The sequence below is a fragment of the Vipera ursinii genome, assembly GCF_947247035.1.
Source record: "Vipera ursinii genome assembly, chromosome: 7".
Taxonomy (NCBI): domain Eukaryota; kingdom Metazoa; phylum Chordata; class Lepidosauria; order Squamata; family Viperidae; genus Vipera; species Vipera ursinii.
Window position 1 is genome coordinate 10,732,258 of NC_139521.1, and position 19,209 is coordinate 10,751,466.

General features: G+C 38.8%; 2 protein-coding genes across 7 annotated transcripts in view; both read left to right on the forward strand.

The window, feature by feature from the left end:
• Nucleotides 1-4,124: 4,124 nt before the first annotated feature.
• Nucleotides 4,125-12,626, forward strand: EXOC1L (exocyst complex component 1 like; the record flags this gene model as incomplete). The annotated part of the gene is made up of 3 exons (XM_083368067.1): nucleotides 4,125-4,245; nucleotides 9,431-9,561; nucleotides 12,360-12,626. The coding sequence occupies 3 exons, from the start codon at nucleotides 4,125-4,127 to the stop codon at nucleotides 12,624-12,626; spliced, it is 519 nt and encodes a 172-aa protein (XP_083224193.1).
• A 6,486-nt stretch (nucleotides 12,627-19,112) lies between these two features.
• EXOC1 (exocyst complex component 1) overlaps nucleotides 19,113-19,209 on the forward strand; it is a 47,183-nt gene continuing 47,086 nt past the window's right edge. For all 6 annotated transcript variants that reach the window (XM_083367235.1, XM_083367236.1, XM_083367239.1 and 3 more), the window contains exon 1: nucleotides 19,113-19,206. The gene's annotated coding sequence lies outside the window, so the exon portion shown is untranslated. The remainder of the gene's footprint in view (nucleotides 19,207-19,209) is intronic.

Genomic DNA, 19,209 nt, shown 5'->3' on the forward strand with positions numbered 1-19,209 from the left:
ACAACTTCAACTTCTTCTTCTTCTTCTTCTTCTTCTTCTTCTTCTTATTATTATTATTATTATTATTATTATTATTATTATTATTATCATCATCATCATCATCATCATCATCATCATCATCAATCTTGGCTGGGAAGGTCCTCGGGAATGATCAGAAAAGCGCTAGCGCTGATGGTGTTACCTAGTGTGGGCAATGAAACTTCTGTAAGAAAACAACCAAACGCAGAAAGCACCAGGGACCCCTCATTAATAGAGGGATTATCGAACTGCATTAATAGAGGGGACAGACTCAAGATCACGTGAAGTTCTAGTCTCGCTTTACAAAGCCTTGGTGAGACCACACTTGGAATACTGCATCCAGCTCTGGTCACCACAATACAGAAAAGATGTTGAGAGTCTGGAAAGAATCCAGAGAAGAGCAAGAAAAATGATTAGGGGTCTGGAGGCTAAAACGTATGAAGAACAGTTACAGGAATTGGGTATGTCTAGTGCAGGGGTAGGCAACCTCGGCTCTTTTATGACTCATGGACTTCAACTCCCAGAATTCCTGAATCAGCAGGAGTCAACTCAGGAATTCTGGGAGTTGAAGTCCATGAGTCATAAAAGAGCCGAGGTTGCCTACCCCTGGTCTAGTCTAATGAAAAGGAGGACTAGAGGAGACATGATGGCACTGTTCCCATATTTGAAGGGCTCCTACAAAGACGAGCACCAAAAGGCAAGATGAGAAACAACGGATGGAAACTAATCAAGCAACCTAGAAATAAAGATAATTTTTCTGACGGAGAGAGCAGTCAAACAATGGAACAGCTTGCCTTCAGAAGTTGTGGGTGCTCCATCACTGGAGGCTTTCAGAAAGAGACTGGACAACCATTTATCTGAAATGGTGTGTAGGGTCTCCTGATTGAGCAGGAGGCTGGACTAGAAGACCTCCAGGGTCCCTTCCAACTCTATTTATTATTCTATGTTCATTTCAACCCTGAGCTACAAATATTCTTCTTTATTGATGATAGAAAAGTTAAGATGGCAGCCTTGGGGTGCAGTCGAAGTTCCACGTCTGGGCCCCTGTTTTGTGTGTCTTAATGACAAAGGAAATGCATTGTCTGTGGTGTTAGTGTGCAACACACCTGAAAACCCAATGGAGCTTTGATTACACCATTGTGGCTGCCATCTTGGCCTTGTCCTACACATATAACCGAACATGCCCAAGAGAAAGAAAAGAGAAAAGGCTGTCTTGAACCTAGGTAGCTCTTAAAAAGAGTAGTATATTGCGAAGAGGAGGGGCTGTCAAGTAGCCAGCCTAAATTAAAATATATAGACATATTTTTCTCAAGTGTGCAGCTTGGAGATGGTTATACTGTACTGCTTTTCCTGCCCCCTTGCACTGGGTTAGATTATGTGGACATTATGTGATCGTTGTGGTCTCTTGAACTATTTCATTCCATGGGTCACTGAAAACTGAGTGCAGATTTCTGCCATTTTGCGGGAAGACGACAGTTAAATCCTCAAATAGACATGTCAGAGTTACAGAATATGACTTTAAACTCTCACCAAAACCCAGCCCTGTCTGCATGCACCATGTGGCCCATGCTTTGTTTTCATTGTCGTCCTCTCCCTGAACAAAGTTATTTTCCCCACAATATTTGTTTTAATACAGTTAGTTGGTATTTATTCTTATAGTGCAGGGGTAGGCAACCTTGGCTCTTTTATGACTCGTGGACTTCAACTCCCAGAATTCCTGAGTCAGCATGGTTCAGCTTGGAAACCTCTCCCTTTCCCCTCAGCATGGCTGGCTCAGGAATTCTGGGAGTTGAAGTCCCCGAGTCATAAAAGAGCCAAGGTTGCCTACCCCTCTTATAGTGGAACATTATGTATAATGTGCAAACTTCCTTTTAACCTTGAATTTTAATTGGTTTAGGGAAGCACCTATGTTGAGAGAGTGATAAAGTAAGCATGCAGAGACAAAAACAAAAAAGCAGCTTTGGGTGTTCTTTCTTAATACTATTCCTGGGTGTGAATTTCCAGTGCTTAGCGGAATTTTTCTGTTTCTACTTTATTTATTATTTATTTATTTAATTGAATTTCTATACCGCCCTTCTGCCGAATAGTTGCCTAATAGTTGAGGGTTGGTAATCAGTCCTACCCAACACATCTACCCGTACCCAATAGACCTGTCAATTATAGGTAGTCCTTGACGTATGACCACAGTTGAGCCCAAATTTCTGTTGCTAATAAGCTGTTAAGTGAACTTTGTCCCATGTTACGACTTTTTTTGCCACAGTTGTTAACTGAATCCCTGCAGCTGTTAAGTTAGTAACACGGTTGGTAAGCGAATCTGGCTTCCCCGTTGACTTTGCTTGTCAGAAGGTTGCAAAAGGGGATCACATGACTCCAGGATACGGCAACTGTCATAAATGCGAGTCAATTGTCAAGCATCTGAATTTTGATTGTGTGTCCATGGGAATGCTGCAATGATTGTGTAAAAAAACAGTTATAAGTCACTTTGAACTGTTGTATATCAAGGACTCCCTGTAATCCAATTCAAAACTAACCATACGGCTTATGAACAGTTCTCACCACAAAATTGTGATTGGTCCGTTTTACACTTTACAAGTATGTGTGAACAAGGGATTATGGATTCAATGATAGCCAGAGAATATTATTTTTAAGCCAAAAGGTCTTTAAAAAGTGAATAATCATCTCCTGCAACAATATTTTAATAAGCTAATTAAACTGCATTTAATTAGAGTGTGCTTATTCTGAAATAACTATTTGGAATTCCAAGCTTGGCTATAAACCTGTGTATTCTTACAAAGGAACAATGTCTACTGAACTCATTGAGCGTTATTCCCATACAGACATAGATAAGAGTGTGTGGTTATACTACCTTTGAATTTCTTGTGCACCAAATGGAAAATGTAACAGAGCTACGTTTTGTAATTTTAGCTGTCTTACATTTCCGATGGTACAAAAAATTCAAAGTTGATTTAAATATCAGTTGTAAAAAGAGTCTTTCATGGCATTGTGCTACTAATTGTCTTTGAAAGATGTGGTGAATATAAGGGGAAAAAATCAGTCAATTAGCGCCAAAATTAATTAATTATATTGATAATGGATATTTAATGATATTTAATGATTTATTAAATATCAACAAAGTATGAGGATTGAGGATTTGTTTTTTGCAATCTTTTTTTCCAAGCAGTTTACTAGTCTAATACTTTTTAATCCTTTTTTTCTTTTCACCCTCCTAAACAAGGGGGTCAATTGTTTTAAATAAAAACAATTTAGAAATAAATAAAATAGGAAAGTAATGAGGGCTACACAGAATAAATAAAGACATCATACAATCTTTGCAGAGGGACACGTACTGTATTCTAGATAGTGTTGAAGGAGATGAATTATCATAATTGGAAAGTATTTATAACACTGACGTATTACTGTGATAAAGTACTAGCAAAGAAATGGTTACTTTCCACAACACTCTAGCCTGGATGATAAAGAGATTTTTCTTGGATGCCTAAGAGTGGAGACCTAGCAATAATATCGAAGCTTTTTTTTTTCTCTTTTGAACCAATTGGAGGGTTTGGAGCCAGAATTGGCTGGCTTTCCTTTTCCTTCTGAAATGATGCACGTACACTTGTGGCAAAAGTTAAGTGTTCAGGAAAAGCGGCAGTTCTGCAGATGAGAGCGTGTGAGCAGATGTGACTTTTGCTCCCGGCTCCCGCCAATAGTCTTATTCTAAATGGAAAATCATCTCAGATCAATACCTTCAGGCAGCTATGGAGTAATGGGAGCAAAATGAGTTAGTGCGAATGGGAACTTTTGCGTTATTTTGGTTTACAATGCTTCTGCCCCATGAGAGCCAGGGGGCTGCTGAGTCCCATAGGAGTGGATATTTATTTTCATCAACAAACTATGGCAGAGCAGAGGAACTTTGGAGGTGCCGGACATTGAATGGGGCTACTGCTATTGCTGCTTCTCTAGCCAGCAAGCTGGACAATTGGAACCTGGTGGCTTGATGGTTTGGTCACAGAATTAACTCTCTAATCTCTGAAGCAACCCACACCGGACAAAAAGCTAAAGGGAGTGGAAACAGAACATCCCTAACTGTGACACAAACTAAGGCAATGTCATCACTGTTGAAGGAGGATCTCAACAAGAAGCTATTCAGATCTCTAGGGCAAAACTTGTATGGATTCATTGAAATTGAGTGTTCAGGCCAAGATCGGTTTTATCTCTGTGCTTCAGGTAAATGGGGTTGGGACATAAGGAAAATTAGCATATATATATATATATGTTTTCTGAGGTTTTCGCGGGTGTTTGTATGTGGATCTTTGGTCATTCGGGTTTTTCCCCACCTAGAGTTGAGGGTGTAAGAGCAACGTTTCGACAAAATCCCATCCGTCATCATCAGGCTGGTGGCTTCAGCTTCCTTCTTCTGGGAGAAGCAATATATATATATATATATTGTTATTGCATAACTGCTGCTAGGGAGATGCTTTAAATATACTTGATGTTTTGAATGTACTAAAGTAGTTAAGTTGTGTAGTCTGACAGGATCTCCATCTGATAGCTGTATTTATAAGGATTTTCAATAAATGTCACTCCAAACTAAAATAAGACAGTAAACCTAAATGCGTCTACTTAGAATTAAGATCTATGGAACTCAATATAGTTCCCTTCAAAGTAGCTGACTGGTATTAGGCTTTTAAGGTGTTCAGGATTAAAAGGCTAATGAACTGCACAAGCATGGATTTTAAATATTAATAATTTAGATTCATAGTCTAACCCCTTTCATAGTATCAGGCAGTACCCCTCCCCCCAAAATTTGATGTGATTAACTTTTTCAATAAATATTTTAGATGTCTAGTCTGTAAATTCTTATTGCTAACGTGGATGAAACGTGCTTGAGAAACTACAGTATATTTCCTTAAATGCTGTCTGAAATAATAAACATCTGAAAGTAATTCACATTTAAGTAATTTTAGATCTATATATATATATATTGGTCTATTTTGTTAACTTCCTACATGGAAGGGGCCAAATTGACTATTTTTTTTAATAAGAAATTTTTTTATTTTTCCATAGAAAGCAGCAGAATAAATCTAAAGAGAAACAGCAATAATATGATTGGATGTTAATAAAAGATATTTGATCTATGGCTTTAAAATGGCTAGTTTGGGCACTTTTACTTATATAATGTAATAATCCTTTTTCTCTTATTTTTGTTTCTAATATAAGTAAGAGTGTACTTATTTTGACGTTAATATTTTATAGCCCAATAACTGATGCAAGTCACTTTTTACTTTGCCAATCTAATATCACTCCTTGGCACATTTTTATAATTAAGCGAAGTGATACTGTTGAGCAGTACTTCCATCTATGTAAAATATCTCATACTGTCTTAGAAAAAATATCGTAGCTAAGAAACATCTGCATGTTTCTTTAGAGTACTCCATTGTTAGACTTAATGATTTTTCTTTTTCATAATATATTATCACTATTTTAAGTAAGTGCTTTGTATCCTAAACGTGTGTGTCAAGAAAATCTAGACTTGCAATATTGATTTCACTGAATAACATGTTAAGTAAAGATTAATTAATTAGAGGAGGCACTGATTGCAACTTTTTACATTGCTAATTATTCCTCAGTGCAGGATATGCAGAGAATGTAGACATTTTCCCTGAAGTATTGAAGGAACTCCTATATTATCAGTAAAAGTACTTATATACCCAAAGCAGTAAGAGAGGATAGGTGCAGAATTTGGGCTTGGAATGTTAGAGAGGATAAGATAAATGTAACTTCACATTATATTTAGTGAAGTAAAGGACAGAATCAGATAAATGAATTCTTTTTCAAAGAAGGGTGGGGGAAAAAGTTGGGGGGGGGAAATTGTGCCATGCTATCTGCAGTTAAAAACTTGATAGGAAGTTATCAATTCTGAGCAAAGTCGTGCATAAAAAATAAGAAACTTCCTCAAGATAATGCGCGTGCAAGCAAATGTATATACATGTGTGTGTGTGTGAATGATTTCTTAAATTTAATATTGCTTCATGTCTTCCCTTTGGGACATGGATGCGTTGTCAGGATATCCATTGGAAAAGGATGGCTCTTACTCTGAGCTCCCTCCTGTGGACGCCATTTTTGTTTTCTGCATCCAAGCAGATTTGCCATTTGAAATAAAATCTGAACAAATATTGGGAAAAAAAATCATTCTAAAAGACAGAATCCCTTTTGCTTGCTGAAATCTATTTTAGTGTTCCCTCTGAGAACACTCACCTCATTCCCTGTGCTTCTCATCACATTCCCTTTGGCTTTAGAAGAAGCTCAGTTCCAGTTCGATCTGATTGATCATTGAATTGCTCAGAGAGGATCTATGTAAATGTTCAAATTTATTTTTGAAAGGAATCTAAGCGATTGCTAAATTACAATTTTTTCCCCCTCCCAATTTTCTTGTATCCGATTCTCAGTGACTGCTTGGCAACGTTTTTCAGAAATGATAGGACAGGGCTTTTCAACCAATGGTGCGGGTACCACCTGTGGTACATTGGCACCTGGCAGGTGGTACGCGACCATCCTAGAAAAGTGGTAGCGGAGGAGGGCAATGAGCTGAACCGGTGGCAGCACCGCACAAGCCTGAGCGAGAGACGGCTGGAGCTGCAGGGCTGTCAGGGCTCAGCGAAAGCCCCAGGATCAGCGCTTCTTCGGGGCTGTCAGGGCTCAGTGGAAGCGCCAGGATCAGCGCCAGGCTCCAGCTGGATCTCTGTGCTGATCCTGGCGCTTCTGAGCCCAGAAGAAGCACCGATCAGCTGGAATGTTGCAGCATCTCCAAGGTCTTGTGATTTACATTCAGATGCTTGGCAACTGATTCATATTTATGATGGTCACAGTGTCCCAGGGTCATGTGAAGTGACCAAAACCTGCTGCAACCACCCAGCAGACGGGGGAAATAAAAAACAAACACCCCCCCACCCCACCCCCACTGCCAATCCTCAACAGAAATGCTCACAACAATGAAAATCTGGGACAGGAGGAAGAGCGCCGCTGGGCGGGCAGGCAGGCGTCTTGCTCGGCTGTGGCTTGAGAGGCACTTTTTTCAGTGCCATTGTAACTTCGAATAGTCACTAAGCAAGCTGTTGTAAGTCAAGGACTACCTGTACTTCATCATTTTTTTTCCTTTTTTTTTTTGGTCATCAAGTTTTTGACACCTTGCTAGACGACTGGTGGTACTCGGATGTTGCCATATTTAGGAGACTAAAGTAATTAAAATTGCCCTAGGCATGTTCTGGCCTTTGCCTGTGACAGAAGTATCCGTTTGACTGTTATTCAGTATAATGATGATAAATGACAGTTACGGCTTTATTTACTTGAAAGCAGACACAGTAGTGGCCGAAATTGGGGAAACCTTTTAGGAAAAGTGTATTTTTGAGGTTTGACGGCTAATAATACCACTTTTTTTTTGGAGTAGTACCATAAAATTATATATCAATGGAAAGATAATTCAATCAAGAATGTAATGCAACAAAGTTTGTTCAATTATCCGTACTGTATTCTATGAAAGTTATAGCCAAATAACCAGAAAAAGGAAGCACAACTTTCTGTCATCTGATTGTAGCCAATGAGCATGCGTGTTTAGAGAGCCAATCAGGTGTCATCTTGTTTTGGCAATGAGCCTATCGGATTCGGTTATTGAGGTCATGTATTGAAGCTGACAGGAGGACATTTGTCAGTGTGTTATGTGATCGCTATCAAGTTGGTTGGGTTTTTTTGTGTTCTTTCATTTAGCGAGCTTGTAAAATGTAATAAAATTAAAGTAATGTTGCAAAGAGTTGACTGGTGGCCCAGAAAGCGATGTAAAATAGTATTATTAAGTGAACAAGGCTACAGTTTACAAAGAAATTAGAAGAAAAATTGGTGGAAAATTAACCAAAGGTGGCATTTCTACTGTACACTTTTCCCAAAAGGTTTCCACTACTAATTTTGACCACTACTGTAAATAGTAAAGAAAAACTAACACACCTTTAATTCAAGCTTGACTTGATTTCTGTATCCAAGCAGATTTTTTGGTAATGTTATAGCAAAAGGGTTGTCATCGCCTTTGTCTGGGATGCATGTTTTTTTTTTTTCCGATTCCCCAATCTATCCTACAGCTTTAGAATTCCTATAGTATTTCTATGGCTCCACTATATCAAATTATTGATTTATTGATATTTATTTTTCAAATTATTCTCAGTTGTTGGAACCATCTTTAAAATGCAAATAATCAATTATTGCAACTGTTCTTTTAACTCATTAGTCTCTATGTCATAATCACTCCTTTACAGAACGTATTATTCTACTCTCTACTAATCTGTATAATCCCTGCTATTAATATTAAACATATTTTTAAAGATTTCAGTAATACAATAATTTTATATTTCTTGTCAGCTATTTTAGTATTTTTAGTCATCACTTAAAGTTTTGCCTAACCTTTACCAATTCTCATTGTAATTATTGTATTTAAATTTTTAAACTTATATTTTTAGTTGTTTCGGTTTCATGTTTTATAGTTTGCACAAGCTATTTAAAAATAGTTAATTAATATAGCATATAGGCTACACATTTATTGAGATCGATGTTATCCTATATTTCAAAACTTTGTTTTACTGGTCAGTGCTGGGATAAAGATGACTTTATGTTGCTTGTTTCTTTTAAATCATGACTTCCCTGATCTACAGTTAAAGTTTTCAGAGTAATTTGTAATTATTATTTTTTAAAAAAACCCGTCTATATTCCAATAGATTTCCAATCTAAAAGACACAACACAAAAGTAAAATTGGGCATTAATAACATGATAAATTCTTTAGTTGTAATACATTAGATGCAATGAGGTCTACTTATATTTAAAATAAAAAAAATGTACAAACCTTGACCCATCAGTAAATTATTGACACTATTAAAGAATTTGGTGTTGGGAATTCAGTCATAGATTGGAAACAAGTCCAACTTATTTCAAAGTAAATATGCTTCAAATCCAATTTTAAATTGCCCTTTTAAGTTTAAATATGGACCGTTTGTACATTTTATTTAGTTATGTATATTTTGATATCATACCTATACCCAGTGCTTTTTTTGTAAAAGAAAAAGGTGCCGGAACTCACACATGTCATATAACCCGCCTTGCTTACCCTACAAGGTTCTATCCAAAAAAGGTGCCGGAACTCCGTTCTGAGCGTTCTATGAGAAAAAAAGCCCTGCCTATACCTTAATTAATTAGGCCAAATTAGTTTAAATGGCATGAATGCTAAAAGCAACTGCAATTGCTGAATCTTAGAAATGCTGGGCCTAAGTCACCAAATGCTATCAGAAGACATTTTTTTCCTTAATAAAGATTTTATTTTTGCATCCTGTATGAAAATATATTGTGGGCATAAATCAAACATTCATCTTGCAGTGTCCAAAGGTGAAGAAGTACAAATATCTGTGGTGAAACACTATAGAACTGGACTCGATGAGAACTATGAAATATCTGAAAAATGGCTTCTAGATGATTTGGAGATGATAGATGGAAAAGAGGCTGATGCTGTAAGTGCCGCATTTTATTATAAGGCATATATTCTGTTGGTGATGATGTCATAGCTAGAATGTAAACGTCCGTGGAGATTTTTGGTCATCCAGGCTATAGATGTCTCAAAGGTGCTTTTTCAAAAGGAAACTGGACTTGGTTTTTTTTCCCGTCAAGGAAGACGTTTCGCTTGTCATCCAAGAAGCTTCATCAGTTTGGGTGGGATGGTGAGAGCAATGGAAGGATGAATTCTGACAGGATGGGTGGGGAGATTGGAAGGATCATATTTCTCTGCAGTCATCTGGTTGTTAGGACTCTTCCTGAGAGCTCTTGAGGCCACTTGAGGGTTTATCCGTCCCTTCAGGGTCACCTGTATCAGAGTTCAAATGGGGGTGGAATGCTCTTGGATCTGCTGAAAGGACATTGTGGTGGACAGGAGATAGGTGGTGTCTTCTCCCTCCCCTTCTGTTGAGAGAGGGCTGCTCAATGTTAGCATAAATGGCCTCTTTTACCCTTCTTTCAAACCAATGGTCCAAAAGAGGCCATTTAGGTTAACACTGGGCAGTCTTGTGTCAACAGGGGGATGGAGAAGACCCCACCTACCTCCTGCCTATAATGCAGTCCTTTCAGCAGTTCCAAGAACATTCCACCTCCCATTTGAACTTGGGATACTAGGAAGTAATTATAGAAATGCTAACTATGAATATAGCAATTGCAAACTACTATTATTGTTGCAAAACGAAAAAAATAAATAAATGTGAAGAGGCATGTGTGCTGCCACCACGTGGCTGTGTGGAGAAATCACAATGTGGGCAGTCTGACCTTATGATGTATTTCCTTTTCCCTCCCCTTTCTGGGATGGACTTCCTCCTCCTTTGTCCCTAGAGAGTCCATTCTCTTTTAGCCTGAAGACATGGGGTAACTTGCAGACTCAATATGCAGTTCCTGGGAATACTACCATTTTCTAACTATTCTGGATCGAGGCTGTTGTACTTTAATTAATCTCTTGTCAAGACTTCTATGGTCTGTATAAACAGATATCATTAACATTAACAGATCTCTCCAGATAGTTTTGAACTCGTAGAGACACCTTTTATCATATAGAAATACCGTTATTGCATGTAGAGTTGAATACAGTAGGTGGATGCATTCAGATGACCTTTGTACAACATTTCCAAGATATTTCCAAGGTATCTCTAAGGTTAGAAAATGGTAGTATTCCCAGGAACTGCATATTGAGTCTGCAAGTTACCCCATGTCTTCAGGCTAAAAGAGAATGGACTCTCTACTCCCATGTTACACCTTTGCTCCGCGAGCTGCATTGGTTACCAGTTGTCTTTCGGGTGAGGTTCAAGGTTTTGGTAACGATCTTTAAGTCCCTACATGGCATGGGTCCGGGATACCTCAGGGACCACCTGCTGCCGGCGTCAACTCCCCTCCGCCCTGTGCGTTCCCACAGAGAGGGCCTCCTCAGGGTGCCGCCAGTCAGGGAATGCCGACTGGTGACACCCAGGGGGAGAGCCTTCTCTGTGGGCGCTCCGGCATTATGGAACCAACTGCCGGTGGAGCTCCGGATGGCACCAGACCTCCGAACTTTCCGTCGTGACCTGAAGACCCACCTATTCGAAATAGCTGGTCTGGCCTGATGGGGATGGGTTTTAATAGTTGTTTTAGACTTGTTCACTGTTTTTAACTGGGCATGGGTTTAATCTTTTTTTTTAATTTTTGTATTGTCTTTTTTATATATGCCCTGTGAACCGCCCTGAGTCCCCACCAAGGAGAAGGGCGGTATATAAATTAAATAAAACTAAACTAAAACTAAACTAAACAAAGGAGGAGGAAGTCCATCCCAGAAAGGGGAGGGAAAAGGAAATACATCATAAGGTAGGAGGGTCTGACTGCCCACATTGTGATTTCTCCACACAGCCACGTAGTGGCAGCACAGCATGAATCTGCCTATTTTGACACTATAACTTCAGCAGCACTGAAAGGGATGCTCATGTGTCTTTGCCACATCCTTGGTTTATTGTTAATTGTTGCTCTGTTTGAAGCTATCCTTGGAAAACTTCCAAAATTATCGTAGTTGGACTGCATGCCTTACTAAAAGATCTCATTAATTGGAAGCTGGTTTCCAACCACAAGCGATCCGATATTCTAATAATCTCGCTTGCCTCCTCTGTCAAACCCTTCCTTAGGTTGCATGTGGATAAGAGCTCTTTTTGTCCCTGCACTGTCTTCAGAAATTCAAACAACACCAATCTTTTTTGGTCAGGTCTTAGAAGGGCAATGGTTCTCTATATAGTACATTTTACAGATAGTCCTTGATTTACAACCATTCATTTGGTGACCGTTCAAAGCTTCAATGGCACTGAAAAAAGTAACAAGACCGGTTTTCACACTGAACAATCATTGTAGCATCCCCACGGTCAGGTGATCAAAATTTGGGCGCTTGGTAATTGGCATGTATTTATGATGGTTGCAGTGTCCCGGGGTCATGTGATCTCTTTTTGTGACCTTCTGACAAGCAAAGTCAAATGGGAAGCAAAGATTCACTTAACAACCGAGTTGCCAACTTATCAACTGCAGTGATGTACTGAACAATTGCGGCTTGAAAGGTTGTAAAATGGGGCAAAACCCCCTTAACAACTGTGTTCTTAGCAACGGAAACGTTGGCCTCAGTTGTGGCTGTAAGTCAAGGACTCCCTGTATTGTTCTGTAGATGCTAACTTGTATCGGCATGTTATTTTGAATTCTATGTGAGTTTGAACATTCTTTCTGAACAGAAAGGCCGCAAATAAAACATGTCTTTTCCTTTTAGGATAACCCATGGTTTGATATGCATTTCAAGCAAGTTTACACTTGGGAAGCTTACAGCTGTGCATCTAAATACTCCTTTGCAAGAATATTAAACAAGTTGAATGAGATGTACCTGCAAAAGGATCTGAAGATTGTGAACTTTGATTTTACCTACATTAATGATGAAGCACTCTGGTCATCTAATAATGGGGATTGCTTAGTACTTATGAGCATCTGCTTTTATGCATTCAATCTTGTGTGTCTTTCTCTGTGTCCTCTGTCAGGTTGACTGTTATAGCTACATCCAGTTTTGAATAAGGCTACCCAAAAGCTAGATATTCAGTACTGTATCAGGGTTTCAATTTTCATACCATTTTTAGCCAATTGTTCTTTCAGCCTTGATAATGTTTAAGTACCAATTTCCTGAAGTCAGTGTTTTTCGGCATCACAAAGCATGTTCAGGTTAACTGTAAGCCCCGCTGAACTTAACTGGCTTGCTTCTTAGCAGTCATTTAGATATTTCTGTTGGAAAGCTACACAACATTCTGGTACGCATTACTTTTATATATTATTTCCCCAACTTTCCAATGGAAGCCAAAAAGACTTGCACGAAGTATATCAATCCTCTGTAACTATACATGCAAATTGAGTTTAATTGCCTTTGCAATAATTTTCTGTGGCCTTTCAAATAAAAACATTTCTGTTGCCTTTGGTCCAATGATACTGCAACAAGCTGTGACAATGCAAAAACTATATATGCATAGTGATTTCAGGAAACAAAATATGGCCTTGCATACTTGCATCTCAGCTTCTGGTGTAAGTAAGCAACTCACACTATTTGATCATGAAATCGTGGCATGCATTTCATCACCCCCAATGACTGTTTTGATTTTTGAAAGAACCGAAATATAATGCCTAGGCATACTCCTCTTTGGGAGAACTGGTGTATACAAGCTTGCATAATTTCTGACATACCATGCTGAATGAACTTTGTTTTTCGTTCTTCATTCTTCACTAAGGCTGAACATTGTTTTTATTTCCCATCTGATGCTCAAACTGATAGGTTTGGCTTTCTTGAAAATCCCAAACTATGACCGTTGAATTGTGTTCAGATTGCATGTTATCAGCTTTAAATGCTTACATTATATAAAAAAATGTGAATGCTAAACTTTAGGTGCTGCAAATGGTTTCTCCATACTTGTATTTGAACTAGCCAGAGTGTAGCTTACCAGTCTTAAGTTGTAAACTTCTTAGCACAATGACATGTAAGTGTTTTATGTTATTGTACAAAACCTTTTTCTACAATGAAACTAATCAATGAATATCCACATTGATTGGATGCATGCTGTATTTGTACTGAGCCAACAAATCTGCTTCTTATTATCTCCAATTAGGAAATTACTCTAAAGTCTGATCAGGGATGTGATCTCAAGATTTAGATAAACAGAAAATTCTTTGTTTTATAAATTTTATTAAAAATTCTAAGAACATAAAAACTAACATAAACTGTTACAGAATAAATAAAACAAAAAGATAAAGACGCGGTGGCTCAGTGGGTTAGGACGCTGAGCTTGTCGATCAGAAGGTCGGCAGTTTGGCGGGTCGAATCCCGAGTGCTGCGTAGCAGAGTGAGCGCCTGTTACTCGTCCCAGCTTCTGCCAACCTAGCAGTTTGAAAGCACGTAAAAATGCAAGTAGAAAAATAGGGACCACTACGGTGGGAAGGTAACAGCGTTCCGTGCGCCTTTGGTGTCTAGTCATGCCAGCCACATGACCACAGAGATGTCCTTGGACAAGCATATATATATATATATATATTCTATATCCTTTACACCAGGGGTGTCAAACTCAATTTCATTGAGGGCTGCATCAGCATTGCGGTTGCCCTCAGGGGGCCGGGTGGGTGTGGCCTACTGGGTGGGCGTGGCTAGAGTGCGTATGGCCTACTGGGTGGGCATGGCCAGCTCTACATCATTCGCATCAAGGGTGCCTATGGGGGTCTGGGCAGGAGTGGGACAGATCTGAGGGTCTCTGGCAGAAGGAGGGTCTCTGGGCCAGGGCCAAGGCAGTGGAGGGTGTTCCCTCACTGTTTCCAGGATGGCTTCGCGGGCCGCATGAAACCACTTCGCGGGCCGGATCTGGGCCCCGGGCCTTGTGTTTGACATGTCTGCTTTACAGCAAATAAAAATATGCTTGCAAACTTATCTCTTACTCTATAATTATCAAAAAAACTTTTTTCTATTATATTTTTTCTAATCATCAAAACAATTCATAAGTGCATTTTTTTCTGTTTCATGCAAAAAGTCTGTGTTTCCATAAATGTAGATAATGTCTTTTCTTTAATCAAAGAGGTCAGTTTAGCCATCTCTGCACATTCCATCATCTTCACTAGCCATTCCTCTGTTGTAGTGTAGGACTTTTCCATTTTTGGAAAATATATTTTATTGATTTTTTAACATAATCACCTTAATAGTTGCTAAACAGCTTGTCATCTGGGTTTATATTTTAAAAAACAATCAATAACAATTAGTTTCTATAATTCTGTAGTCCACATAGTAGCTTTGCTTGATTTTCCAATAATATTCTCTTTTGCCAACCTTGCATTAATGCAATTCTTATTATTTTGATAAATAACAATATAGGCATTTTTCTAATATTTCTGCAAATAATAACCACATCAATATAAAGCTTCTTTTCTAACTGATCATCCCTCGTCATAGATCCTGTTTACAAAATTCTTGTTTAAGTTTGTTTTCCCCGCAATGTTCAAAACATTCTTACTGGTTGAGATTTTCTCAAAGTTAATTTCACTTAAGTATTTAAGTCTTTTTCTTCATACAGGCCACCCCAACACTATTACCTTTCTCATGTCCTAAAAACAACAACAATAAAAAAGAGAAGAAAAAGAAATAAGAAGATAGTATACTACTTAAAATACAAGTCCCTCTTAGGCTAATATACATTTATATCCAGAATTTTTCTCTTCTTTTTCCATTTTTGAATAGGAGTAATCTTACTGCGGTCATAAAACAAAGCTTCATGGTAGTTGGCTATTCATTTAATCCTAGAAGAAAAGTCCTTGTTATTCAATTTTGCTCTAGTCTTTAAAATCTTCCAAATTATTTTATCCATCAGTTCTTTTTTATCTTTTAACTTCGTATATTTTGTTAACATCTTTATCTTCTGTTTGTTAACCTTGAAACCTTCCAGTCCCCCAAATTCTTTTAATTTACTTATTAAAGTTCAATTCCCTTTAAAATGTCTGCCAGAAAAAACCCCAAATCATCCGCTAAACAGAAGATTCTCAGTGCTGTATTATTTACTTCAATATTTATTTCTGGTATGATCCCTGTTCACAAAAAGTTATAATATATTCATCATTGAATATATTTTAGTAGAGTCACATCAGTGTCTTTGGAATGTATCAGTTTGTCAAAACAGGACAAAATCAGATTTTTTAAATATATATATATATGTGGAGATCTTCAAACTCTAACTCCAAATCTCAAAACGTAATGCAAATTGTTAACACTCTCAATATTTAATAGACATGATAATGTAATGGTAGTTGTAAGAGAACTTTAAGGCATCTTGGAAGCAAAATCAATTAGCCAACTATAAATGCTCACCATTTATTTAAAAAAATATGTAATTGTTATTTTTCACATATTTTTATTTTGTACTGAAAATTATGTGGTTCTATACTTGTTAATTTTCAGTACAAAATAAAAATATGTGAAAAATAACAATTACATAAAGTTTTTTTAAAAAAAAATTACCGGTATGTGGTTCTATACTTGTTAAGTGACACGGTGGGTCAGTGGGTTAGGACGCTGAGCTTGTCGATCAGAAGGTCGGCAGTTTGGCGGGTCGAATCCTGAGTGCCACGTAGCAGAGTGAGTGCCTGTTACTCGTCCCAGCTTCTGCCAACCTAGCAGTTCGAAAGCACGTAAAAATGCAAGTAGAAAAATAGGGACCACTACGGTGGGAAGGTAACAGCGTTCCATGCGCCTTTGGCGTCTAGTCATGCCGGTCACATGACCACAGAGACGTCCTCGGACAAGCGCTGGCTCTTCGGCTTTGAAACGGAGATGAGCACCAGCTCTTAGAGTTGGAAATGAGTAGCACGCATGTGTGGGGGAACCTTTGCCTTTACCTTTATACTTGTTAAATTTCAGTTGTTTCTCTATTGCTTTGGTCTTTATATGTTTAAGGTATATATCTTAAAACATAATTGATATGGAATTGGATAATAAATTTAAATTGTTGTGATGGTACACTTATTTGCATAGTCAAGGCTCAATAGTTCAAATGTGTAAGTTATTCAGTTAACAAAATATATGAACAAATATTTTGAACAAATATTTTTAATTGACAGAGATAGATTTCTGTTAAGATGTTATGATTATATTTTTGTGGTGCCATTCATTTAGCTAGAACTGATCCTATCCTGTTCGCTGCCATGATGCATTTTCAGTACGAGTTGAAAAAAAATTAAAGAGATTTCTCTATTACTTTTGCCACATTTGTGTCAACTCTCTGTTCATTTTGATTTAAATATTTCTTAATTGCCCTGCATTCTTGCACACTAAGGCAATGTAGGCAAGTACACAATACATAATCTAATTTTGATCCCTGGGGTTGTCCACCACCACTTTAATTGATGCTCCACTCACATAGCTAATCAACAGTTTCTTTCCTTTCCTAGGAATGCATCTTTGTAGAACTGTTTTCAATCTGGGCAACTTTAAGATGTGTCACTTCAACATCCATTGGCTGGGGAATTCTGAGCGCTAAAGTAACACCTTAAAAATTGCCCTGGTTGAGAAACACCGCTCTACACCACAATGCCAATGTACTTTTTTCCTCAAGGTGGAGTAGAGTACGCTGGTACAAAAATTGTACGTTGGTACACTGCCATCACAACCTTGGCAACAAAGCCACTATGTGTTATTGCCTGTATATTACATACATACATACATACACACATACTGTACATATTTGTACAATCTTCATGTCAATATTGATTCCTAAAGACTCAACAAGACCCTGTAACAGAGTAACAGAGTTGGAAGGGACCTTAGAGGTCTTCTAATCCAATCCCCTTCTCAGGCAGGAAACCCTATACCAGGGGTGTCAAACTCCCGGCCCACGGGCCAGACGCATCACACGGAAGCCGCACCCACCCCATTGCTGACAATGGCAAAACAGTCCCAATACATCGCGCAACATCACGAGTTTGACATGTCTGCCCTATACCATTTCAGACAAATGATTGTCCAATCTCTTCTTAAAAACTTCCAGTGTTGGAGTATTCACAATTTCCGGAGGCAAGTCGTTCCGCTGGTTCATTAGAAATTTCTCCTTAGTTCTAGGTTGCTTCTCTCCTTGATTAGTTTCCATCCATTGTTTCTTGTCCTTCAGAGCGTTGGAGGATCGGTTGTTTCCCTCTTCTTTGTGGCAACCCCTTAGATATTGGAACACTGCTATCATGTCATCCTTAGTCCTTCTTTTCATTAAACTAGAAATGCCCAATTCCTACAATCGTTCTTTGTTTTAGCCTCCAGTCCCCTAATCATCTTCGTTGCTCATCTTCCAGTTCCTTGCCTGGTGCCTTAACCAGTACACCAGACTTGCTCTGATGTACTCCTTAACACATTTTAAGATTGCTGAGGTTGATAAACATTTGTTGATAAACATTTGTCCCCAACCCCCGGTCTGTGGATCGGTACTGGGCTGTGGCATGCCAGCAACTGGTCCGCACAAACAAGCAAAGCCCCATCCGTGGGATACTGGCAGCATGCAAAACCACACACTCTCCGGTCCATGGAAAAACCTTTCTCCACAGAACCGGTCTTTGGTGCCCATTGGGGACCTCTGACCCAGTCGATTCTTCACACAAATCAGTATATTTCAAACCTAACAAAATTTAATATGTGTGAATATCTTAAAATCCTACAATTCTTAACTGGTTGGGAATTCAAGTCATTAGCAGCACTGGAGGCTGGGAATTCTGGGAACTGAAGTTCTCAGACCTTAAAGTCGCCAAGTACGAAAAAAAAACATTAAAATGCGAGTGTTTGGGTTTACACTTCAGTGACATTTGAAAACCTTGTAAGAAGCGGCAAGACTGAGAAATTGCAAGCACTGCCTCGTAACCATGGTGGGGGAAAGAGAAGCCAATAAATTTTTAATTTATTTTTTATTTTTTAATTTTAATTTATTGCACAGATGATTTTAATTTTATATTTATCTTGATTTCTGTACTTATTATATGTTTTGTTGTTAGCCGCCCTGAGTCCTTCGGGAGATAGGGCGGGATATAAATCCCATCAATAAATAATAAATAAATAAATAAATCCCATCAATAGGCCAGGGGTAGGCAACCTCGGCTCTTTTATGACTCATGGACTTCAACTCCCAGAATTCCCGAGTCAGCTGAGGTTGCCTACCCCTGCAATAGGCCAACTTGCCAATGAAACAGAGATGGGGGTGGGTGGGAATTAACGCCCCTTTATGACTTGTGGACTTCAACTCCCTGAATTCCTGGGCTTAGGAATTCTGGGAGTTGAAGTCCACAGGTCATAAAAGGGCCATAGTTCAATAAAGGAACCAGAAGAGAACGATAGAGAAGGAGGGGAGGGAGGGAGGGGAAGAAAAGGGCTTGAAGAAGCAGCTGAGGAAACGCGCCTCTCCGCCCTTCCCTTCCGGGCCTCCCTCTCAAAGCCTCTTCCGGAATACTTCCGTGTCTGTCACGTGACAGAAGCAGGAAGTTCGGCTGGGCTGGAGAAGGCGGGACTTTAGAGCCCCGGAGTGACTGAGCTTCGCGGGAGCTGCGAAGGCTGGAGGATAAATCCCTCCGGGCGCGGAGTA